General features: G+C 37.8%; 4 protein-coding genes and 1 pseudogene across 5 annotated transcripts; 2 read left to right on the plus strand and 3 right to left on the minus strand.

The window, feature by feature from the left end:
• Positions 1–18: 18 nt before the first annotated feature.
• Positions 19–1,178, plus strand: LOC106391342 (annotated as a pseudogene).
• LOC106391341 (glutamate dehydrogenase 1) lies at positions 1,011–3,493 on the minus strand. Its single transcript, XM_013831963.3, has 9 exons — positions 3,141–3,493; positions 2,796–2,909; positions 2,480–2,701; positions 2,322–2,396; positions 2,132–2,248; positions 1,792–2,042; positions 1,627–1,702; positions 1,459–1,545; positions 1,011–1,388 (listed from the first exon to the last, which is right to left on the minus strand). The coding sequence occupies exons 1-9, from the start codon at positions 3,246–3,248 to the stop codon at positions 1,203–1,205; spliced, it is 1,236 nt and encodes a 411-aa protein (XP_013687417.1). The 5' UTR covers positions 3,249–3,493; the 3' UTR covers positions 1,011–1,202.
• Positions 3,494–7,871: 4,378 nt separating this feature from the next.
• Positions 7,872–8,604, plus strand: LOC106391340. The gene is made up of 2 exons (XM_013831962.3): positions 7,872–8,248; positions 8,325–8,604. Exons 1-2 carry the CDS (start codon positions 8,096–8,098, stop codon positions 8,415–8,417), a joined length of 246 nt encoding a protein of 81 aa, XP_013687416.1. The 5' UTR covers positions 7,872–8,095; the 3' UTR covers positions 8,418–8,604.
• LOC106391339 (dnaJ homolog subfamily C member 18-like) lies at positions 8,580–10,457 on the minus strand. The gene is made up of 3 exons (XM_013831961.3): positions 10,059–10,457; positions 9,442–9,510; positions 8,580–9,345 (listed from the first exon to the last, which is right to left on the minus strand). Exons 1-3 carry the CDS (start codon positions 10,389–10,391, stop codon positions 8,722–8,724), a joined length of 1,026 nt encoding a protein of 341 aa, XP_013687415.1. The 5' UTR covers positions 10,392–10,457; the 3' UTR covers positions 8,580–8,721.
• Positions 10,458–11,006: 549 nt separating this feature from the next.
• On the minus strand, positions 11,007–13,362 carry LOC106391338. Of its 2 annotated transcripts, none has more exons than XM_013831959.3 (2): positions 12,136–13,362; positions 11,007–11,317 (listed from the first exon to the last, which is right to left on the minus strand). In XM_013831959.3, exons 1-2 carry the CDS (start codon positions 12,850–12,852, stop codon positions 11,201–11,203), a joined length of 834 nt encoding a protein of 277 aa, XP_013687413.1. In that variant the 5' UTR covers positions 12,853–13,362; the 3' UTR covers positions 11,007–11,200. The 2 variants fall into 2 exon arrangements, with proteins under 2 accessions (XP_013687413.1, XP_013687414.1); XM_013831960.3 differs by having other exon boundaries at positions 12,131–13,362.
• Between the last annotated feature and the right edge of the window lie 10,901 nt (positions 13,363–24,263).

Raw genomic sequence — 24,263 nt, forward strand, 5'->3', positions numbered from 1 at the left:
TTGGTTAACCTGCTTGCTTCGATGCACCTTAAATTCCCGGTTTAGTCGTAACCGGTCGATGATTGCTGAAAACCCTGGTATTTTAAAATATTGTTAACAAGCGCTCTCAAAAACCTTTTAGAACCCTGCTGAGGAGGGACGAGAGCCGAGAGTGCAGTAAGAAGAAATAAAACCAAAAGATGAGACCACCACGTGGCGGCGGGAGCTTCAGGGGAAGAGGAGGAAGAGATAGCGGCGGACGCGGAGGAGGTGGACGTTTTGGTGGAGGCAATCGTGGTGGTGGCCGCTTTGGTGGTGGCTGGCGTGACGAAGGACCTCCCAGCCAAGTCGTTGGTTCGTTTCTCTTCTCTTAGACTCTTAGTCTATTGGCAAAGTATTGATATAGTACTCAGCTATGACGAGCATAAAAATGTATTGATGAATCTGTATGTGTTTAATCTCTCTAGCTGTGGCCTTCTACTTTCACTAGTCTGCTTATTTATTATACTAAAATCATTTGATTCCTTTTCAAGATGATGGAAGGTACTGTAGCTACCTCATACGCCGAAGGGGATAAATTCTACATCGACCCTGTTAAGCTCTTACCTCTTGCAAGATTCCTTCCTCAACCAAAGTAAGCCATTCTTCTTTAACCCATTGGAGAAAGATGGCTTCTTTCTTATATCTTACCCTTGTTGAGTCACCAATTCTCAAAGAGTAGAACCCACTTGTTTAAGTGAGTGCGAGTCTGTAACAAATTTTTATTCTGATGTTCTTGCAGGGGACAATCTGTGGGAGGTCGTGGTGGGAGAGGAGGCAGAGGCCCTCCAGGTCGTGGGAGAGGCAGAGGCGCTCCTCTTGGTCGTGGCAGAGGTAGAGGTCCTCCGAGGGGCCGTGGAGGATTCTCCAGAGGCCGAGGGAGAGCATTCTTCTAATCTATATAGCCTTAGCTTGTGATTCTGTCTTTAAGAATCATGATGATGATAAATGTATTCCAGATTCTAGTTTTTTGATACTTTGGTATTATCAAGTGAGTAAAATACTGATCAATTATCATAGTCCATGGTTTTATTACATACACACAAGCATCATCTGGTTATAAACTCAGGCATGTTAACTCAGGAGAGGATCTCTAATCCAAAAGTAGATGATAAAAAAAAAAAGACAAAAGGATTAGAGATTTGCTCGTTTTATTAAAAGGAGTTTTTAACAGAAAGAGAATCTTAAGCTCCCCAGCCTCTGAGAACGGTAGCACGAGCCACACGGTTAACACCGAGCGTGAAAGCTCCCATCCTAAGATCACATGAGTGAGTTTTGCACATCTCTTTCATATTTTTGAATCCACGATTCATGTATGTCTTCAGCTCATCGTTCACCTTCTCTTCTTCCCACATAAAACCTTGTATGTTCTGCACATTGCCATAAACAATTAATAACGGATTAATTCATGGTTTGTCCAAGGTTCCTTTAGACTCATACCTGAACCCATTCGAAGTAGCTGACAGTAACTCCTCCAGAATTTGCATATATGTCTGGGAGAATGACCACACCTTTCTTACTCAAGATCTATAATACAAAAAGTCACCATTACATTTTTTTTTTTGCAATGAGATTCTCTTAAGTAAAAAAAAAGAATGAGAATGAAACCTCATCAGCATCGGGATCAGTTGGATGGTTAGCAGCTTCAATGATGAACTTTGCTTTAATCTCATTCGCATTCTCCCTTCAACCCCACAACCAAATCAACAGTTACAGAACAAACTTTCCCAAAAAAACAATCATAAGTTTGTGTAAGCAAAACAAAGCTCGAACCTGTTGATGACACCACCAAGTGCAGCAGGGATGAGGATATCACAATCCTCGACCAGTATCGAGTTTGCATCGATCGGATGCGCACCATCAAACCCTTTAACACCTCTGTGTTCTTTGGTATAGTTGAGCAAGCTCTCGATATCGATACCGTCCTTGTTCTTGATGGCTCCGGTAATATCACTCACCGCAACTATCTTCCCACCTTGTTCACTTATCAGCTTCGCCGCCCATGAGCCCACATTCCCAAACCCCTGAAGAACAATATGTACACCAGATCAAGAACCTTCTTTAACTAGCAAGCAACTGTAATCAAGAAAAGGTTTAAAAAAAAAAACTTCACCTGGATGACAAAACGTTGGCCTGAAATGCTCTTGCCGTGCTCATTAAGCAAAGCTTCAGTTGCAAACATCACTCCTCTTCCAGTGGCAGCGTCTCTCCCGAGTGATCCACCAAGATCCTACCCAAAACATCATTACCACTCATATAAATACCAGTGAAAGCAAAACAAGACCGTGATTACAGCTACTTACAATAGGTTTTCCAGTGACAACTGCAGGCGAGTATCCATGGAACTTAGAGTACTCATCAAGAATCCAAGCCATTGTCTACAAAATTCACCAAGAAAAAAAGAAGTTAAAAGATGATTAAAAAATAACAACAACGTTTGAGAGAGAGAGTTTTAAAGAACCTGAGGACCAGTGCCCATATCAGGAGCTGGAACATCAGTATGTATCCCGATGAGATCATGAATCTTCTGAGTGAAAACTCTAGTCAATCTCTCAAGCTCAGAGATGCTGAGCTTGCTCGGATCACAGCCAATGCCTCCTTTGGCTCCTCCGTACGGAATGTTAGCCACTGCTGTTTTCCATGTCATGAGCTGAGCCAATGCGTTCACTTCATCCGGTTCAACCTGAAAGATGATAACCGATAACCGGTATCATCAAATCATATCAAACTGAATTGACCGGTTTGGAAGAGAAAGTTCAAAAAGGTAAAAACCAAACCTCGGGATGATATCTGATTCCACCTTTCATAGGACCTCTTGCATTGTCGTGCTGGACTCTGAACCCAACAAACGACGCTAGTGTCCCATCGTCTTTCGGTATGGTACACTCCACCTGCAAAATGTTTGATAACCGGTTTCATATCTGGTTCGTTCCGGTTATCTGATTCAATATCAAATAATTTTTCGTTCTCCTCCATGGAGGAGAGGAGATCTGCCGCGAAGAATCATCTCCGCCGAAGGGACTTAGTTTTCCGACAAGAACTTTAAGCTAGTTTTCAGACCCAACAAAAAAAAGAATCGAACTTTGGACATAAAAAAAAAGTCAAATTGATGGAAACCGAACCTTGATCTCTCTGAAGGGGATGAGAAGACTCTTCTCGAGCTTAGAATCCAAACCCAGAAGCCTAGAAGCAAGCTTGAAGTTTCTGTTTGTTGCTGCTAGAGCATTCATGTCTTTTCTCTCTGTTTGGTCTTTTTTTTTTGTTTGGGGCTTTGATCAGAACGCTGTATTAAAACGATGGATGTGTACAGATTACTATGCACACATATATATAGTAGAGAGTGTGTACACTGTATACACTGCACGTGATCTATGCTTAGGTAAGATTCAGTGGAGGGTGGAGCTGATTAATATGATTAAGATTCAGTGGAGGTCGAGCTGATTAAGTAAAGGAGTTTACAAAGGCCAAGATACTATTCACAGTATTAGTACTAATTATGAGATAATAAGGGTATTTTCTGCTTTTCATATTTGAAAAATAAACATTATTAAAACATGAAAGAGACAAGTAATCAAGACGAACGTGTTTTAAGATAGCTCAAGAGTCGTTGTCCCTTTTATTTTATAACAACTATTCAAGTAGGACTGGACATTATTTGTTTCGATTCGATCCGATCCAATAAATTCGGATGTCCGTAAAGTTCGGAAACAAAAACAAATAGAAAAAAATTAATATCCGTTGAAAACGAATCAAATCATAAATACTAACAAAATTATAACGGATATATGTTCTCTTCCGACAAATGTATAAGTACATTATAGATTAAATGTAGAGGTTTAAATGTATAAATTTATATAATTATTATTCTAACATATGATTTAATAAATTTTATTCACATTATTATTTATAAAAGTATTAAATAAAGAGAAGAAACAAATCTTTATGACAGCTATATAACTCTTTGTTAAATTTTTTTTTTAATTATTTTAAAATTCATGAAACATATAGTTTTACTAATTTTTTTATTTATTATATCATGTAAAATTAATTTTTTAAACAAATTTGTATCAATTTTTCTAACTTATTTGTATTAAGTAACACATATAAAATATCCGTCAGTATTCTTATAAATTCGGTTTGAAGCAAATCATAAATATTTGTATTAAGTAACAACTCTACCTACTAACTGCCCATCTGTTTAATTAGTCCCAAGAACACGAATATAGGCTTACCGAATGTTTTATTTGTAACTTACCTAAAATTCGGGGTTAAGTATAGACTAATAAAGATTCTTTGGACACTCATCATTTATCTTTCAGTTTATATATAATGTTGGATATGTAGACAGATATGGGCTAGAAATAAGTCTAATAACAAACGAATATTAGTACTTGAAACTAATTACTGTGTTATGTATTTATCAGAACATAATCTAAGCCAGCCGAATAAGAACATTCTATGCGCATTACATGTAAATGCAATGTTATGCTAAATATTCCAACAGGAAAATAAGTGGAGAATGTGACATAATCTATCAACGTAATATTTTGTTTAGGAGAGATATATGGATGCATCGTCATGTTCGCATCAAATCATGATTTCTTTGATTATTCTAAGTTGGTGTATGTTGACTTGTAGACAATCTTATCCACTCTATTTCTTTCGCTGTGTCCCAATTGATATGTCCAAAACAAATGTCCTGATTCAAAAATTTACAATATAATAATACATTTCACTACCATCGTCACGATTGCCAATTTTATTTATTTAAGTAATATCAATATTGGTTTGTAACTGCGTGTTGTCAGTGTTGGTGTCGAAGTCACTATATAGGAGACAAAGCTGTTTAAAGAGAAGAGAAAAATACAACGGCGTGAGCGTTGACTAGGCGATGCAGCCTAATAGTAGCTTCGGTTTCATCTCTGATACACGTATATCGAAGGAATCTTCAGTTTTGTTATGAATGCTATATCCATATATCGTCAACTAGGAATTAAATGATATTGTTTCTAGCTTCTAAGAGATTTAGTTGTGTACATGCAGCCAGTCGTCTGCAAAAGCAGCACCCACATTGTTTAATAGTGTAACACATGTCGTTGGAATCTATTCAAACTATGGAAGTATGTAACGATCAAATTATGACAACGTAACGCCCTTCCATGGGAACGGATTAAGATTTCAAGGAAAAAAGGTTAAAGGTATTTTTTTTATCAACCGGTTAAAGGTGTTATTCTAAGGAAAACCAAAGAAACATCGTGCAAATATCTAAACGTTATTACGATGACGAGCTAGCTTAACTGGAAAGGACCCGAGGCACTTATGCTAGACATCTCCGGTTCGAATACGCATAAAAATCTGGGTAAAGGGTTAAACAACCGGTCATTGTTCCCCGCCCAACGGGGGATTAGTCCGGGCCAGACCACTTCCTTGTCTTAAAAAAAAAATTAATTGTTATTTACCAAAATACAATACTTTAATATCAGCTGTGTTTATGGATAAAATCTCCAAATTCACTGCCACACCTAAAGTTAAGAAATTTTTTTTTGGTAAAATGTTATTTAAATTTATGACAGAGACTACAAAGATGTTAGTAGTGGAATGCAGAAATCGAAACTAAACAACAGAACCAGAAAGCGACAAAGAAACAAACAAAACCATAGCGAAGCAACAAGCCTGGCAACCATCTAAGCAGCGAAGCAGGCTGGGACCAAACAAGCCAAAAGGCCAGAGAAAAAAAGAGTCAATTGCCACGAGCTACCGAGAGATAGACGCCCTCAAACCTAAAAGCTACGCCTCCTGCAGCTTCCAACAAACTCTACCCGACACAAATGGACCCGAAGAATCGAAGCACGGACCTACCATGAAACCAGACAAACACAGCCTCCGACGGCACAAGAGAGAACCTCCACGCGACGATGCCATCGTTCGGAAGGCAGGACGGAAGATTGCCGTCTCCAGGACCCACCATGACTATTTACACCCATTGAACCGAAATCTCATACAGAAATAGCGGACCGCATTGTGACTACAAAATCTAAACACTTTCTCTATTTTGGTTCGGTTTCGGTTTTATTGGTTCAGTTTTACCGGTAAACAACTCTATTTTGACTGGATATCTTAATAATGATCATTCTACATATAAAAACAATTGCTGTGTGAAAAAAATATGAAACAACTATTACACAAATACATAAGACATATCATATATATTTTTTTCATGCCAAAAAAAAATGTTATAAAATAAAATGTTTAAAATGAGATAAGCGTTTTCGAAGCGCGGGTAAAAATCTAGTTTTATATTAAAAATGCATGTCACATGTACGCGCTAATACATTCATTATCGACTAGTGGAAGTTCATCACATGATGCTAAACTCATTGGGATAATTTTTTGTTAGACGGCATTTTGCCTGTGCTACTAAACACATTCATTATCAACCAGTGGAAGTTTTATGAACTTCAGATGATATTAAAATCCGTAACATAAATTTATTAAATATTAATATGTTACAGCCTGTACTTCTTTAACTGGCAAGAAGGCTATTTCGATTTCTGAAAGAAAGAAGAGTTACATGACAAATGCTAGAAACATAACAAAAGGAACGTAAGGTGCAATTTTAAACACATGTTACAGCCTGTCTTTACAGGTATCTTCTATAGTTTTTTTTGTGTGTTAAAAATTACTATTCTGAGTTTATAGCATCATAATGCAGCAGTCTATAGCATCCGCATGTTGAGATTAAGGAATTATCAAATCATGACAAAAGCACCCGATGGGGTTCAATCAATCATGTGCATTACAAGAAATTATGATGTTAAGAAAATTAAATAAGTAAAATGTTATTTTAAGAAGAAAAAAACTGATGAAAGCTCTTACAAGGAAGGCCTAAGACTCTCAATGTTATTTTGTATTAACACTTCATCGAGTCGCCTAAAGATCATCACATCCTCTAAACTGAACTTCTCTTCGGATCAAAGTACATGACAGAGAGCAATTCTAACAAACTGTTTTCTGTATGGTCATAAACTTACCTCTCGCGGATTGACAAGTACATGCTGGTGTGTACATATATACTAATAAACTCACCAGCATCAATAACACCCTTCAACTTCCATGTTTCGTAAGAAGTAAGGTGAAGGTGTTTACATATCCACTTGTGGGGAGCTTGGAGCAAAGCCCACTGAGTATATAAGTAGACTTTGTATAAAACTCACACATGACACATCATCTCCAAAAAGCCTCGACAGTTTCATCAAACATAAGAAAACTACACAGATAACATCAGACTGAGGATTCGTTTCCCGTGATAATCATAATACCAATACCAAATACGTCTATATTTCGCAATAAATATTGGAACTATAAGAATGTGATCCAAAAAAAATATATTGGAACTATAAGAAAATCAGTTCTTAGAAATCTAGCAAGTATTTGCATTATAAACACAATAATCCGAACGTCCGATATGTGAGATTACTTTGAAGATGAAGTCATCAATTCCTAGATTGTCACTCAACTTTGTACCAAAACGAGTTAGACTTTTGTAGAAGAGCCATATATTCAGTTCTATAACTGCGTCTGCGTTGACAAAACTTGCATCATAGATACATGAACATGATACAATAATACAACTATATGAGTGGTAGTTGAGGTCATCCCCTTCTAGACTTTCCATCTTATTTTATTTTCCATCTTATTTTATTTTAGTTTAGTTTAATACAAATTCTTTGAAATTGGTGAAAAAGATATAATTCGTAAAACACAGGGGCTTATTTGAAACGATAAAAGATATTGGGGCAGTTATATAAAACAGTGGAAATATTAAGTGTATATAATTCATTGACGTAATATTTCAAAAATACCAATTCGCATCCTCCCATTGCTGAAAAGATCAGAAACGCGTTTCCTTTTGATCGCAGAGAGAGAGAGAGAGAGGGAGACATGTCGTCGTAATCTCTCACCCTTTAAATCTCTCTCTCTCTTTCTCCCTTTCACGAACACCCTAGATTCTCCATTTCTTTCTTTTTCGTCACATTGATAATCAAAACCCAATCTCTTCTTCTTTCCCTGTTTCAATATGTGTCCTTTGAGATTCCTGTTAGTGTTCTTCTCTGCGGTCCTCGCTGGATACTTCGCGTGGAAGACGGTGAGTTCTTCTTCGCCGGAACTCATCGGAGACGACGACTCAGCGGTTGAATTGAATGATAAACAAGGACTCTGTTTCAGAAAGGTAAATCTCATTGCTTTTCGCTAAGTTGTTGAATTCTGTTTCTAAAGTTGTCTCCTTTCGACATGTTGATGAACAGAGGATGGAGAATGGGTTTTGGGTGTTCGTCGACATGGCCAGCGGAAAGTACCTTTGGAGGAATCTCAAGGAGATGAGAGACAAGTCTCAATGAAGAAGAAGCTTGATTACAAAAAAATTTCATCTTTTTTTTTCTTTTGGTCTCTTCTTTGTGCAGAATGATAATATACTTAGACGAGTTGTTCTAATTTCATCTCTTTGGGTTTTGTAATTTTGATTAATTTTGTTTGTAATCTGGAAACACCACACAAAACAATAAAAGAAAAATTTGGAGTTTGTAACTTTCAAGCAATAGACACTTTCTCCATCATACGAGATATTGCAATAGAGAAGTTATACAACTTGAAAGAGAATGTTTAATCTAATATTATTTACAACCTAACTTTGAGATTAAAGATTCACCTTGAGTCGACTTGAAGCTTGATTGACATGTAGAGGAGTGTGAGAAGAGCTCCTTGTGGAAGAGGAGCATGTCTTGCTAAATTGGACCCAACCCACATCGCCACCACCATAACAACCACCACGCTGCTGCTTGCTTTCCCGCATAGCCAGCTTGCAAACGTCAGGCAGAGAGTGAGAAGGATACCTCCTTTTCCCCCTAGTATCCAAGCTATCATGAACCCAGATTTGTAACCCATGTCTAGCTCCTTGTCTAGCAAAGCTGAGAACGTGCTGAACGTGAGAGATGCTAGGTACCCGAGCGTGTATAGGAGAAACATGGAGAGGAAGGCAGTTTTGAGAACTTTGGCGAAGGAGTCTCTCTGTTCTTGAGCCGTGTCTTCTTCTTCTTGTTCGTGTGGGTCACTGTAGAAATGTGAGTTTTGATATGTAGAGTAGTGTCCGTAGGCTCTCTCGTATCTGGATCCTCGTCTTTTCTGGGACCAGTTGTAACAATACTTCATGGCATCTTCAAGCTCGGTGTCAGGGGTGTTGTAGTGCCTTTTCACTCTAGAGAACCTCGAGTTTTCTTGATGTTTAAGTGACCGGTCGTACTGAATCCTTGTAGCTTCATTAGATAGAACCTTTCCAAAAAAAAAAACACAAGTAAAGTGAATAAGAAAAAACTCAAAGTTTGTGGTTGAGGCACTCAGATATGAGTCATTGTTAGAAATACCCACCTCGTAGGAACAACGAATGCTCTTGAATAGCTCTCCGGCTTTAGAGTCTTTGTTCACATCAGGATGAAACTGTAATAGAAACACCAAGAATGCTGTTAACAAACATAAACCAAACTAAGCTGAGGAAAATAAGAACATACGTGATACGTGACTAGACAACAGAATACGAGAATATATCCATTCTATGATTTGTTGGGTTCAAAAGAGAGAAGAATGATCCAAGTGTACTAGAGCTATGATAAAATTTAAGAATACAGAGAACAAGTTCCTCCAAACTTTCAGACACATGTTGCTAACTGGCTTAGATTATGAACAAAAAGACAGCTTAGATGGTTTGAATCATAATTCAGAGAAATTACTCACACAACACACAAGATTTCTAACTTTCTTATTTATTTCCCATGAAATCTTTTCATGTTATTACTGAATTTCCCTGGCATTACAATTTCAGAAATGACCCAATCACGAAGCTTGCGTGGCTAGAAGAAAGTGGTCACGTTCTCAGCTACTCTTATCTCACTAACATCTACTAATACTTACTAATTGCAAGCACTCATCTTTAACCAAAGCAATCAATCAAACTAGCAACGAGAAGAATCTAAAACCAAAGTCCTAACCTTTCGAGCGAGCAAGCGATAAGCTCTCTTGACGTCAGCTTGCGTGGCGTTGCGACCGATTCCCAAAACGACGTAGTGGTTCTTCTCACCGTTATTATAAGCCGAAGACCAAGAGGAAGAAGAAGAAGATGCCGCTGATATAACAGTCGTCTTCCGACGACAGCGCTGCCACCGAGATCTGCCCTCGCGGTATCTTCGACGGTGGTGGTAAAGGTCACGAGACTCACGACCACACGAATTGAACGACGGAGGGAGGAGGTCGCCGGAGATGGCGGATGAGAATCGACGGCAGCCCTTGATTGGGGTGAGACCCACCAGGAGGTGAGTCTGCATTCTATCTTCTTCTCTCTCAGTCACAGGTTTCCCTACAGACCACTTACGCTAACTAGTGGGAAACAGAAGCTGGTTGTGTCGGAAAAAGTTAACTGACGGCTCTCACTGGGTTTGGATCATGGGCCTTAAGATATTGGGCTTCATCTTTTTTTGTTAATGAAGCTTGCAATCCTTTTTTTTTTTGAACAAAGAATCTTGCAATCCCAAGCAAGTTTTATGGGTAGAAATTTTAAATGGTCCACTCCCCCGTTTTATTTCTTTGCAAGTTTTTATTATTTATACTCGGTCGGAATGGCTTTGGAGAAGTTGAGATTAACACACTTTTTTTTTTTTTTTTGTAACCGAGTGTCCTAGCTCCACAGTAGTGGTCCATACTAGAGACCGAAGCGCGCAAGGACGCTATCAGAGCGTCACCATGTAGCTCACCGCGAACTGTCTTCGGTCTCGGGCACTGGGGTTCCGCATGTGAATTTCCCAGTGGTCAGGTTTCAAACCCAGGTGGCGGAATTCACAGCCGTGAGTCTTTTACCACCAGAGTTAGAAGTCCCGGGTGATTAACACACTTTCATCATATTAAGAACATGTTAATGCATGGTCGGTTCTGTAACCACTCAGTAAGTGTACAATCTCTTAAGTATATCATCGTTCATATAACTAGATGTATTCGGACAAATAATGTAAATTTTACAAACATCATACAATACTGAATTTCCTAAATTCATAGTGCATAGAAGCTATAGAGCCCATGGTAATAGAACAGTAGACATTTGGCTCTGATGTATCTATAAACGGGTGGGATGGCTATGATTTCAAAGTCCATCATAGTGTCCTCCAAAAGATATCTGAGCTCTTGCCACCGGAAGACCTTTCAGCACAGAGATTGCTTCATTTAGTTTTGTTGCATGCTTCACTACTTCCTTCATTCGCTGCAATGCATGTAACAAAGTATAATTGAAATATGTCATGCAATTACAACGATCTTGGACGTTTAAAAGAAAAAGCCTGCCCCATGATTAATTTAGAAGATTAATTTGGTAAAAACATGTTTGATTATTGTTCTTGCATGCCTTAAAATATCCCATTAATATATACCAAGAATATCTGACTCGATCTCAATTCTCAAACAAAATATCTCTCTTCTCAAGGCTCTAAGCTGATATTAATGTAAGAAACAATGACGTTTTCTAAAACGTGAGTTTTGTTCAAAGTGTGACTTTGACGCAAGAAAAGATGAATACAAACGTATATAGACAAAATAAGTATTCTTCTCTACAACTATTGATTGTTCACTTAGACACGTAACTTACCACACCGCCAAACACATCATTATCACTCTGGTCGAATCATACATGCACAAACCAGTTTTTTCTGATAATAGCTTCCAGTTAACCAAACAAGTAAATTTGTATAAGCTGATATTTAATTTTAATAACAATCAGCCACTAACCAACCATATTAAGTAAAAACAATTAGCCAGTAAAAGAAGAATATCAAAACTTAATAATCATTGGTAAATAGTCTTTGATTTATCAAAATCCCAAACAACTTTTCAGTACTTTGGATGAATGGGGTAAAATTCATTGTGATTTGAAACAAATATGGAATTGGTCATGGGGGAATCGAACTACGAGTTTCAGGAAACACAACCTTTGGAATGTCCTTAAAGCAACACTAACCTAATATTCACTTGGTTCCTTAACCATTTGATTAGGAATAAGAATCATAACTGAAAAAATTACCTTACCTTGTTATCATCAGAGTAGATCTGGAACCTGAGGATCTGGTTCTTGTTCCGACAACCTCGTATGCTATTGTTGCGTCCAAGGAAGAAGACATATAAAGTGGCAGCAGCAGTAGCAACACCAAATGAACATATAGCTCCAATTCCATGAAGACCCATCTTCCACAGATTCATTTTTTCACCACGTTTGTTCTTCTCCTCCTCCTCCCACACAACTTCTTTCTTGCACTTCACGTCACCACCTTCCTCAACCTCTGTTCCCATCTCACCGTAGTACTCTCTTGCTAACACTCTTCCTGAGACAGAGTGTTCGTCATCTTTCTGAGGCAGAGGACTTGTGAACCTCGCTGGTAAGTCTATTTTCATGTCGACAAATTCGTTTTCCTTCGCTGTTTTGAAGGTTATTCTCGGCGACGGAACAGATTCCGTCACAAGTTCCGGATCCTGATCCTGGTTCTTCTTGTGATCTGTGTCGTCCACGGTGTACACAGGTTCCCAATTAACGGGAACTTGGAGGAGCTGTGTGGGGACCACGCTTGGTCTTCTATGGAACTCTATTTTTCCGACAGGATCTTGTGTCGGGCAGATAAAGTAATCCATATCGAAGCTTTTCTCAGTGTTTCTGATGATCCTCATCGCTGCCTCATGATCCTCGTCGTGATCGAGATCGAGACCCTTGTAGAGATTCTTGGGGAGTAACTCCCAATCTTCTAGATCCATGCAGTCTTCTTGAATACTTTTATTTTTGTGGTAATAGTGATCTTGAGGAGATACTTGAATCTCTCTCTCTCTCTCTCTCTCTCTCTCTCTCTCTCTCTCTCTCTCTCTCTCTCTCTCTCTCTCTCTCTCTCTCTCTCTCTCTCTCTCTCTCTCTCTCTCTCTCTCTCTCTCTCTCTCTCTCTCTCTCTCTCTCTCACATTGTTGTGAAGGGGTTTCTGGATCCTTTAATAGAGAGCAAAGAAGAAGACACCAAAAGAATATTCAGACACCAAAATGGTTTTGATGATTTACGATTTGGAGTTATACAACATACAAGCGAGATTGACGCATTTAGTGTAAGCCACCAAAGAAAGTTGCAAAGTAAAACTTCAGATTTGCAACATTTCTAACAAATAAAAACATATTTGTTCTAATAAATTATTTGCATGATCAGTCGCTTAATTACATAATAAAATCTTATTCTCTAAACATTTTTTTGCTAGTGTTGTTGGAACAAAACATTATTTTTAACATTAGCTGAACCAATCTTAATATTAAGTTTTTGAAGAAGACTAACAATTAATATTGATATAACTGTTTCTCTGTAATTATAAAGACAATATGTATTGCTTAACAAAAAAAATCCACAACCACACGTACTAGTTTAAACTTAATACACATAATAACTTGCAAAGACAAGAAAAAATTCTATATTAAAATACATTGGTGAAACTATAGATGTACTTATGAAGAAAACTATATTAAATGTATATTTTAGGTCTGAGAGGTGTGATAAATCTTCTGGAGCTTATCTACAACATGAAGTGACAAAAGAAGATGTTACTATTTTGGACCTACAATAAGAAGTATTGATTGTCTTCTTTGCCAAGATCCTTTCTCTCTTTGATACTTTATTTCTCATAACCATTGGTTATGAGAATATTTAAACCATGTTTTAGTAGATGATACTCATGATCTTTCGTACTAAGTTTTACTAATGAAAGCTGGACGGTAGTTCTGAGCTATTTAGTTTATGGATGAACACATATTTCCAGAGGGGTATTTAATCTTCTTATATAAAAACTATTGTTGTTGATCTTTCTTTGGACCAGAGAGCTAGAGAAGACGAAACTTCAAGCATAAACTTGGTACCACAATATGAACGTTTTCCATATTTTGAAGCTGTTCCTAATTTATGTAGATTAACAAAAAAAATTGAAGTTAACAAACATTTCGAAAAGAAAAAAATTAGGAGAGACTATGTGTCATACACGTTGCAAGTTTTAAGTCCTTTTCGAGGGAGAAAAAGAAACTGGATACTAGTGGAGGTTGCTTGCTTGCAATTACAAGTGTTGTTCAAGAAATAAGCAACGAAGTTTCCATTTAAGACAAGAAAGCGAAAGTGGAAGCCATCTAAGACGATTACTATAATTTGGTTTTCTTATTATAATTTTCACACCATTCTTAAATGAACTTGTACAAATCTATGAAGTTAACTTTTTTTTTTTCGACAAGTGGCAGGGGTTTGATGACATGTCTCCCTATATATTTTTTGTTTTTACATTTTAGGTCCTTCTTCTTTTACACTTTTACAATTTGGCTTAATACTTTCTAATTGTGCCATAAAATCTTTCTCACACTAACCATTATTATATGAAATTTTATAATCTATTTTATTGGTCAGTAAAATTGAAAATAAATAAATAAAATATTTAAAATATATTTTTTATTCATCCATAAATAAAAAATGACATAAACTTTTATCTTTTTTAATATTTTCTATTATTTTATTTACAAATTATAAATTTATTGACTATTAAAAGCTATAAAATAACTAAACTAAAAAAACTAGAGTATGATACATAATCTAAACCTAAATTTCCAAAATCACAAAGAAAAATCAAAATACTATAATAACACTAACTCAGCCAAAGTCTGGAACACAAATAAACGCGATCAAACACCAACCCAAAAAATCAAAAAAACGGGTCAGAAGGAGAATAATCAATGGAAGATAAAAGTCACTACGAAGCACGAAAACAGATGCCTAAAGCACAACCACCAGCTAAGAGTTAAGAAGCACCTCACAAACAAACAACCACATACAAGGCGTTCATTGCCAACGAAGAATCACAAAGCTCTGAATAGAAGAGACCAAAGCTCCAAGAGACTAACTCCACACACCTATACCAAGGAACCAGGAAAAGAAGAAAAACAACATAAATGAGGGAGAATGGAAGCTAACCACAAAGAAACCAAATCTCAAGTTTGAAACAAGAAATAATCTTCCAAGCCCACATAACATACACGAAGAAAAACACTATCCAAACCTGGAGTGGCAAACATGGCGAAATGGAGAGCCACCGGAGACGCAGCCAGCAATGAAAAGTGCAACGAGATGAGAGAACAAAGAGAGAAAAAGAGACTACAAAAAAATAAATAAACTGTGGAGCCATCCTCGATCTATGAAGAGAACGTAAAAGTCAAATCAGCAAAAACTAGGTCTTGAAAACCAAGACGAGCAGTGACTATCAACGACAAGCCAACTACGAGGAAGACAACATTAAAGACAACTAAAATCTGACCAACCAAGGAGATGTAGTTCCTAATATTAGCCAAATTTAAGGAAGAAGGGGACAAATATTGACAAGAAGAGCGTACAACATCATGAGAAACAACCGCACAACTGGGAACTCATAAACCTGATCTACAACAAATATTAGATAATCTCAGAAGAGAAAAAGACGAGGAAAAACAAGAGAAACGAAGGTAAGTCTTTTTCTGGTGATGGTAAGAAACACCGCACACTGGAAATGTAAACGAAATACATAGATGGTGATGGCTCAAGTCAAAATATGCGGAGAAGGAAAAAACATCTGAGGAGAATAATGTTCGACGTTGTTAACAAAAAGAATAGTGTTCAAAAATGTGAAAATATTAAATACAATGTTGACGCTTAAACCGTTAATGTTAGAATCAATAAATGCTTAAATGAAAATTTATTGAAATTCAAGATGCTTTACATCATAAGCCCATTTCACCACTAACATACTACTATACACACAACAACACATTATTGAAAAGACAAACACATAATATATTAACCTATAACCTAATACTACATCACACAATAAAATACTAAATCATGCTCTTCACAAATATATAATGACCATATAATTACATCATTTAAAAACATCATACTTAACAACAATAAAATAATATTCCGCGCGAAGCGCGGACACCCCCTAGTGTAGTTATATATTCAAATTTTTAGCTCATGTAGACATTTATAGAGGTCTTCAAATTAGTGTCGTCTATTTAGTGTCGATCATCAAGACTTGCTATTTTTATTTTATTTGTTTTAAAATGTACACAAAATTTACATGTTAGGTGATGATATTACATTTAAATATTGGTTGTGATTTCATCACTGTCTTTTAAAACTCGTCTTAAACGTTTTTGATCATATACACATTTTTGGATACATCTAATAATATTGTGATCATTTATTTTATTTAAAGTACAATCTTGTTAATCACATTTGTATTTATTTAATTCTCTTATTATTATTTATTATAAATAGATCCACAAATCTGAGACAAACATTTTAACATTTAGATATTTATTAGTAAAAATATAGTATAAAACTTTGGTTGGATATTATTATATTCACAACACTTAGCGAGAACCCTTACAATTAGCAACGCAGTTACAAAATCCCTTTTCTGCGGAACAACTACCACTAGCATCAGCTCCATGTTGCTTCTTACAATCAGCCAAACAGTGTGTTGCAGCACAATACGAAAACTTTTTATTAATTGGAATTTTATATGGACACTGTTTTTTCGCATCTGTCATCATTCCTGTAATATATAAAAAATCTGAAATTTTAATTGGGAGATAATATATATAAATTTTCTGAATTATAAAACTTATTTATCAACAAAAACTGCTTAATGAACTATTATTTTAACCATTATAAGCAAAAAGAGAAACAGATTTTGCTAGTAAATAAAAAACGAGTATATGATAAGGTCAAAGTATATATTTTTCTATTTTGTGAACAAATATTTTTAAGCATTGCGTGTATATTAGTAAAAACATATAATTTTTTTTTTATGTTTTAAGAGAAATTAATGTTTATATTGGAAAAGCATAACATATCACCTATAAAATATATAAATCTCAAAATATCTCATAAATTTATATAAGGACAATAGTTCATCCCTACTATGAAAATGTTGGTTAACATATTTGTATGTGTCGGACAATATGTACATAAATAGATGATAAAACAATGAAAATATTTAAAATTGTTTAATCATAGTTGTTCTTCATCGTATATTAACCCTATACATTAAAAAAATAAAAATAAACCAATATAAAAACAAAACTCTTAAGTACTTCAAGTATGATCCTTTTTAATTTTGACGCACAAAATGTTTGAATCAGTTTTTCTATATTCTGTTGCCTTCTGGAAATTTATGAATTTTACACAAAAGAGATAATTTAATGCTATATTTTATATAGTAAACAAAAACTTTTATATGGATTCACGATATATTAAAAGTAATAAAAATCTGAATATTATATTCAATTTCCTATAGAATGAATTTATGCAATGTATTAAAATGTAAATACAAACCTAGTGAGAGAATAATGAAGACGATTAAGAACGTAGACAAGAGTTGAACGGATTTCCTCATCTTGGATTATAGAAATGGATTGATAGTGAGTTAAAAAATTTAGGAAAGAGATGAATTATTCTATTTGTTACAACATACAAAGTATTGTTACATATATACATAACAAAAATCTAATCTAAGAAACTCATCTTAATATGTTCCGATTTAAACGAATCTAATTTAGAAAAATCCAAGTTTTTCTCATATAATATGTGAAAAAGCTTAAGACTCGTTCATTTTCCAATAAGCAAATAAAAGGGTATGTGTCCTATGCGTGTAAATAATTCTGATATTCTTAAAAGTTAGGGAGAATTGCCAAGTGTGACTCAAAACTTGGAGTCAAACCCAAAACAATACCCCAACTTGGGTCAAAGGCAAAAGTAACCTAAAAGGCTATTGAAATTACAACTATCCCCTTGTGACCAAACAAAAAAATGGAATTTTTTTTACGTTTCTACCCCTCGCAAGTCGTCTGTTTAGACGACTTGAAAATAAGTCGTCCAGACGACTTAACTGAAAGTCGTCTGGACAGTTAGTCTTAAACATAATTTAAAAATTTTGTAAAAAATATTTTGATAAGTGAAAAATGGGAATTATGTAATTAACATATGTCTTAGGAGGTATAAATTAAGATATAACAAATTTCAATTGTTTTCAGCATAGATGAGTGAAAGTAGTGAGTCATGATATTCTTTAGTTTATGTTTCATCAACATATGTTGTAGTATTTTATGTGTTCTTAGGGTTAGATTTTGAAAAGCATTAAAACCGTTTTTGAAATTTTTTAAAATTACTTATGCGTGTTCATTTCTATGTATAGTAAACACTATTTAAGTATAATTTGATTTTATAACGTAGGTTAATCTAGTCATTTTAGTTTAGGGGTTCATTTTAGGTTCTAGGACGACTTAATATTTTGTCGTCTGAAAACAGACGACTAAATATTAAGTCGTCTGTTGTACATTATCAGCCAGAATAAGTCGTCTAAACCGGACCAAACCTTAAAGTTTACCAATGTACTTTTAAAGCTAACCGGATTATTTACCCAATATATAAGGTGATTTTTTTTTTTTTTCATTTTTCGCGAAATTCAGAAACCCTAACAGTTCTCCCTCTCAAAGGCGATTTCGAATTCCCAGGATTTCCGAACAAACCATCGTTCTCAATGTCGGCTATCTATCTCACTTCATTCTCACCGTTGTCGCCGCAGCTTCTTCTAACCCTAGCGCCGCCGATTCCTCTAAACCCTAGCGCCGCCGATTCCTCTAAACCCTAGCGCCACCGTTTCCACTATTTCCGAACAAACCGTCGCACTCGCCACCGTGGTCACCAACGTTCTCACCGCCGCTTCCTCTAAACACTAGCGCCGCCGCTTCTTCTAAACCCTAGCGCCGCCGCTTCTTCTCTGTAAACCTTAGCGCCGTTTCTCTGTAAACCCTAACGCCGGTAAGTCATCAATCTCGAGGAAAAGATGAACATAAAACGTTGTCTCTATCAATTTACTCATTCTCACCGTTTCACGTTTATTTTTTCAGATCTATAACCGCAATGACGAGTACTCCAACTCCTTCTGCGACTAATCAGGTCCGCTTTGTACTGGAAGACTTGTAAGTAATTTAAGTCGTCTGGAAAGTCTTCCAACTGGACGCCTTAGTAGATGACTTAAATATAAGTCGTCCATTTGGAAGACTTTCCAGACGACTTAAATTTAAGTCGTCTGGAAAGTCGTCCAGTTGGACGACTTTCCAGACGACTTAATTATAAGTCGTCTACTAAGTCGTCTGGACTTTTATTGTTGTCTTTGATTATTTTGCAGACAAAAAGGATGGATATTCCAGAACTCCCCCGTAGGTTATACACATCAGGGGAAGAGCCAGAAGCCCACAATAGCATTTCGTATCATACGGATAACAGCAAGTTGCATACTGCTCTTAGGGAAGCTCTTACTGATGACGAATTTGAAGAGCTCAAGGAGTCGAGTTTGGGAGTTTTCATCAAGTTCAAGGAGCAGGGATTTGGTTGGGCTTCAAGGCTGGTTCACTACATGCTCAGTTTCAAGCTGGACATTAAGAAGAAGTATGAGATGTGGTCTCTCGTTGGTCCAGAACCTTTGAGGTTTTCACTGTTAGAGTTTGAAAACCTCACTGGTCTAAACTGCGAGTACATCGAGGACCTTGAGACACCAAAATGTGACGTTACCCAAGAGATGGTTTCTTTCTGGGGGATGCTGGGAGTTCATCTGGAAGCTGGGCCAACTACTGATCAGATAATAGCAGCACTGAAGAGATGCGGGGATTGGTCCAGGGAAGATCGCAAGTGGCTCGCGTACCTCTCCATCTTCACTGGATTCATTGAAGGGAGAAAGTTTTCAACCGCTACACGATCTACTCTGGCAAGGCTAGTGATGGATTTAGAACGGTTTGAGAATTATCCATGGGGGAGAGTCGCGTTTAAGGTGCTGATGGACTCTTTGTGGAACAAAGAAATTACTGGCTGTTACACCGTGGATGGGTTTATACAAGTTCTTCAGGTCTGGGCGTACACAGCTATGCCGGAATTGGGTGCTAGTATTGGTGGTCCCAGAGCAGACAGTCCGTCTCCACCGATACTGGCTTACGAGGGCAGCAGAGGCCGCAGATCAATGAAAGCTGCTATCTTGAGTCAGGTATTTACTTCCAGCTGGACGACTTAGTAGACGACTTATAGCGTGATCAACTTTGTTGAGAAGGACATTAGTGAAATGTGGCCAAAATGGGACTCTGATGTTGAGGACCTGCCCGCGGAGAACATCATTAAAGTCATGTATGAGCGGAGACCGTGGAAGTGGACCATGGATTGCTGGGAAGTCACTGGTACTAAGGTCTATACAAAACCTAAGGTTGTGACTCCCTCGAAGAAAGCCAAAGAGATGGTTGTGTTGGAGGAGGAGGAGGAGGAGGAGGAAGACAATCCAAGACCTCGGAAGAAAGCTCGTAAAGAGGCTCCTAAAGTGGCTAGTGAAGAGGCTAGAGAAGAGGCTAGAGGGGTGACCAGAGAGGATTTGGAAATTATGTTCAAGGGCGTAGCTGACTGCATGAAAGAAGGGTTTAAGAAGTGCATCAGGGAGTTTAGGAAGTTGTCCGATAGATTGGAAGCTGTGGAGAAGAAGGTTGGTGTCACCAATAAGGCTACCCCTCCACCTCTAACCAATCAGGCTACCCCTCAAGATAAACAGCCTACCCCTCTTGCCAAAGAAACCGGGGGTAGTAACAAACAGGCTACCCCTCATGCCAATGAAACCGTGGTTAGTAACCAGCCTCCTCCTCATCAAACCAAACAGCAGCCTCCTCCTCCTCAAAAGAAACAGCCTCCTCCTCCTCCTCAAAAGAAACAGCCTCCTCCTCAAAAGAAACAGCCTCCTCAAATCAAAGAGGTTAGTATCAAATCCAGGGTTAACTAGTTGTCCAGACGACTGTAAAAGTTGTCTGGACGACTAGTTGACCACGGAAGACTTAATTTTAAGTCGTCCAGGGTCAACTAGTCGTCCAGACGATTTATATTTAAGTCGTCCAGGGTCAACTAGTCGTCCAGACAACTTTTATTTAAGTCGTCCAGGGTTAACTTGTGTGCAACTTTTATTGCAGAGATGGTTGCCGGAGGATACAGCAACCGAGGCGAACTCGGTATATAAGATCTTGCCGGAGGATAAAGCAGATGGTGTCACCTCCAAAGATCAACAACCGAGCCTCGCTTCCACCGAGCCAAGCGATCCAGTTTCAGAACCGAGCCTGGTTGTATTGGACAAGCGTGCAAAGAGTAAACGAGCGAAGAAACCTGCTCCCACTGTGAGATCTCCTTATACGGCAGAGAAAAAAAAAGATAAAGTGGCAGCCTATAATCCATTTCCGCCAGTAAACAAAGATAAGTTGAAGGAACTCGCTGATTGGTTGAAAACTGATCCGTAAGTGATTGCTTTACCCATAATAGCTTGATTTAGTCGTCCAAAACTGATTGCTTTTTTGTTTGCAGTCATTATTCAACTAAGACCGAGGACAAACCACGTACATCACCAACAAGGTGGTACCACTTCCTCCGGACAGCCAGAGGATGGCTGGAAGACTGCGTAAGTCTTCTGCACACGATTTAAGTCGTCTACAAAGTCGTCCAAGTAGACTACTTTCCAGACGACTTAAAGATAAATCGTCTGGAAAGTCGTCTACTTGGACGACCACGTAGACGACTTATATTTAAGTCGTCTGGTAACTTCTAACTTGTTATATTTAATATGCAGCATATAGATGCTTGGATTAATGTGCTAAGGCAGAGGTATCAGGAGAACCCACAAGCTTTCAGGAGCGAGCGAATGTGCTTCCTGGATCACAACTTTTCCCAGTCTTGGAGAGAGCAGTATCAGCTCTTCAAAACATCGGAACCTGATCACAAAGGTTTAGGAAGAGTTCTACCTGGTGGGGCGTGAATTTTTATGACGGATCAATACCTTCATTTTGCCAATCAAACAAGAAGTGGGGGGAGGACATTGATGATATCTATGCGCCAGTGAACTTGGACGACAAGCATTGGGTTGCTATTTGGATATCGATCCCTAAGAGGCACATAGTCGTCTGGGACAGCATACCTTCATCTAGTGTACCAGACGCATGGGATGCGATAATGGAGCCTTTTCTCCAGATGGTCCCTTATCTGCTTGTTGAGTGCGCAGCCACCGACGAAATACGGGTCAAATACGGGTTGGAGCCATACACATATGAGAGACCGCTGAAAGGTGTACCCACGGCCAACAATGGTGATTGTGGCGTGTACGCTGTAAAGTACATTGAATGTCATGCTCTTGGGGTCTCCTTTGACCCTAAAGACTTTGCTAGGTGCAACGCGAAGAAAATGAGGGATAATATGGCGGTGGATATATGGAAGGAGCTTGTTGATCAGCATTTGAAAGAAAATGTGGATGGTGATAAGTTCGTGGGCATGTATGATTAGATTTGTGTTTGTATTTGAACTTGTCTTTGTATTTGAACATGATTTTTTAACGAGCGAAGTATTTGTATTTCAACTTGTCTTTGTATAGATTTGTAAATATATAAGTTGTCTGGAAGAAATAAGTCGTCTGGAAGGTTTTCCAACTGGACGACTTACAAATAAGTCGTCTAGAAGGTTTGGACGACTTATTATAAGTCGTCTGGAAGGTTTTCCAACTGGACGACTTACAAATAAGTCGTCTAGAAGGTTTGGACGACTTATTATAAGTCGTCTAGAAGGTTTGGACGACTTATTATAAGTCGTCTGGAAGGTTTTCCAACTGGACGACTTACACTGGACTTCTAAAAATAAAATACACTTGAAGGGATAGTAGAAGGTAGTCTAAAAATAAAATACACTTGAAGGGATAGTAGAAGGTCGTCTAAAAATAAAATACACTGGACGACTTAGTAGAAGGTCGTCTAAAAATAAAATACACTGGACGACTAAAACTTTAGTCGTCTGGACGGGTAATCAAGACTGGTTGTGTACATTGTGGTTTCGTATGGCCAGTTTCCTTGCAGTTTGAGCATCTCCGTGCCCTGTGTTTCTTCCTTGGTTTGTGTCCTCTCATCCTAGATAGCTCCAACCAAGATTGCCATCTTGATTTCTTCGGTCTCCCCCGACCACGCTTTAGTTCTGGAGGAAAGCATTCTCGTTCCTCAATATGTTGTGACACGATAGGATATATATTCTCTGAGTATCCTGCATACAGATAATTCTTTGAGTACAGTGGACATACAAGTGTGGAGATATGCAAACCAGCATGTGTTCCAGCAGCTATAGCATGAGAGCAAGGTATTTTCTCCACTCCATAGACACCACAATCACACTTTGCATGTTCCAAATCAACCACACAGTCCATTTTGCCACCTTTGACAAAGAAATGCCATCCATCAATTGGTTCGACCGTCATCGTATCCGCTATCTCTTCTCGAACAGCAAGCAAGTATTCAACACCCCGGCTATGTTCAGTTGTGAGACTCAAAGCATCTTGTCTCCTTTTCCAATACCATTTTCCTAACTTCTGCCTTATGAACTCCAGCAGGAACGTAATCGGAAATCCTCTTGCTCGCTTCAGTGCGGAATTAATAGATTCAGCAATGTTGCTTGTTTTTATGTTGAACCTGTTCCCCTTACAATAAACCCTTGACCATAGCCTGACGTCGGCTTTCTCCAAATACGTTGCAAGTTCCGGGTTTGCACTCCGTATCTCAGCCATGTACCGGTCAAAATCGTAAACCGTGTGAGCATAAGCAGCCCCTTTCACCAAGTACATGAGATGTTTCCCTTTAAACTTTTTGACAATGTTATCTTGAAGGTGATAATAACATATTCCTCCTCGGTTGCCCAAGGAAACACCTTATCACACGCACTTTTAATGGCCTTGTGCCGGTCGGAGACTATCACCAGAGGCTTGTCATGAGATATACAACTAGCCAATTTTGTGAAAAACCATTCCCAAGAAGGTACATCTTCCTCATCCACGATCCCAAAAGCCAATGGGAATATCTGAAAATTGCCATCTTGTGCGGCTGCAACTAACATAGTTCCTCCATACTTTCCACTTAGGTGAGTTCCATCCACCACAATGACCCTTCTCTGATACTTAAAACCTTTGATAGAAGCTCCAAAAGAGAGAAATAGATACTTAAATCTTTTCATAGAATCAAGTTCTATCGCCGTGATAGAATCAGGATTTGCAATGGAGATTTGCTCGAGATATGATGCC

The sequence above is a fragment of the Brassica napus genome, chromosome C9 (assembly GCF_020379485.1).
Source record: "Brassica napus cultivar Da-Ae chromosome C9, Da-Ae, whole genome shotgun sequence".
NCBI lineage: Eukaryota > Viridiplantae > Streptophyta > Magnoliopsida > Brassicales > Brassicaceae > Brassica > Brassica napus.

Excerpts from the sequence above, each read along its gene's own strand:
- LOC106391341 (XM_013831963.3), bottom strand. The coding sequence starts at position 3,248 with ATGAATGCTCTAGCAGCAACAAACAGAAACTTCAAGCTTGCTTCTAGG. Across the intron at positions 2,397-2,479 it reads ATATGGGCACTGGTCCTCAG|ACAATGGCTTGGATTCTTGA; the intron begins GTTCTTTAAAAC and ends TGAATTTTGTAG. Across the intron at positions 1,389-1,458 it reads GCTACTTCGAATGGGTTCAG|AACATACAAGGTTTTATGTG; the intron begins GTATGAGTCTAA and ends GGCAATGTGCAG.
- LOC106391340 (XM_013831962.3), top strand. The coding sequence starts at position 8,096 with ATGTGTCCTTTGAGATTCCTGTTAGTGTTCTTCTCTGCGGTCCTCGCT. Across the intron at positions 8,249-8,324 it reads AAGGACTCTGTTTCAGAAAG|AGGATGGAGAATGGGTTTTG; the intron begins GTAAATCTCATT and ends GTTGATGAACAG.
- LOC106391339 (XM_013831961.3), bottom strand. The coding sequence starts at position 10,391 with ATGCAGACTCACCTCCTGGTGGGTCTCACCCCAATCAAGGGCTGCCGT. Across the intron at positions 9,511-10,058 it reads ATCGCTTGCTCGCTCGAAAG|TTTCATCCTGATGTGAACAA; the intron begins GTTAGGACTTTG and ends TTTCTATTACAG. Across the intron at positions 9,346-9,441 it reads GCATTCGTTGTTCCTACGAG|GTTCTATCTAATGAAGCTAC; the intron begins GTGGGTATTTCT and ends TTTTTTGGAAAG.
- LOC106391338 (XM_013831959.3), bottom strand. The coding sequence starts at position 12,852 with ATGGATCTAGAAGATTGGGAGTTACTCCCCAAGAATCTCTACAAGGGT. Across the intron at positions 11,318-12,135 it reads TCTACTCTGATGATAACAAG|CGAATGAAGGAAGTAGTGAA; the intron begins GTAAGGTAATTT and ends CATGCATTGCAG.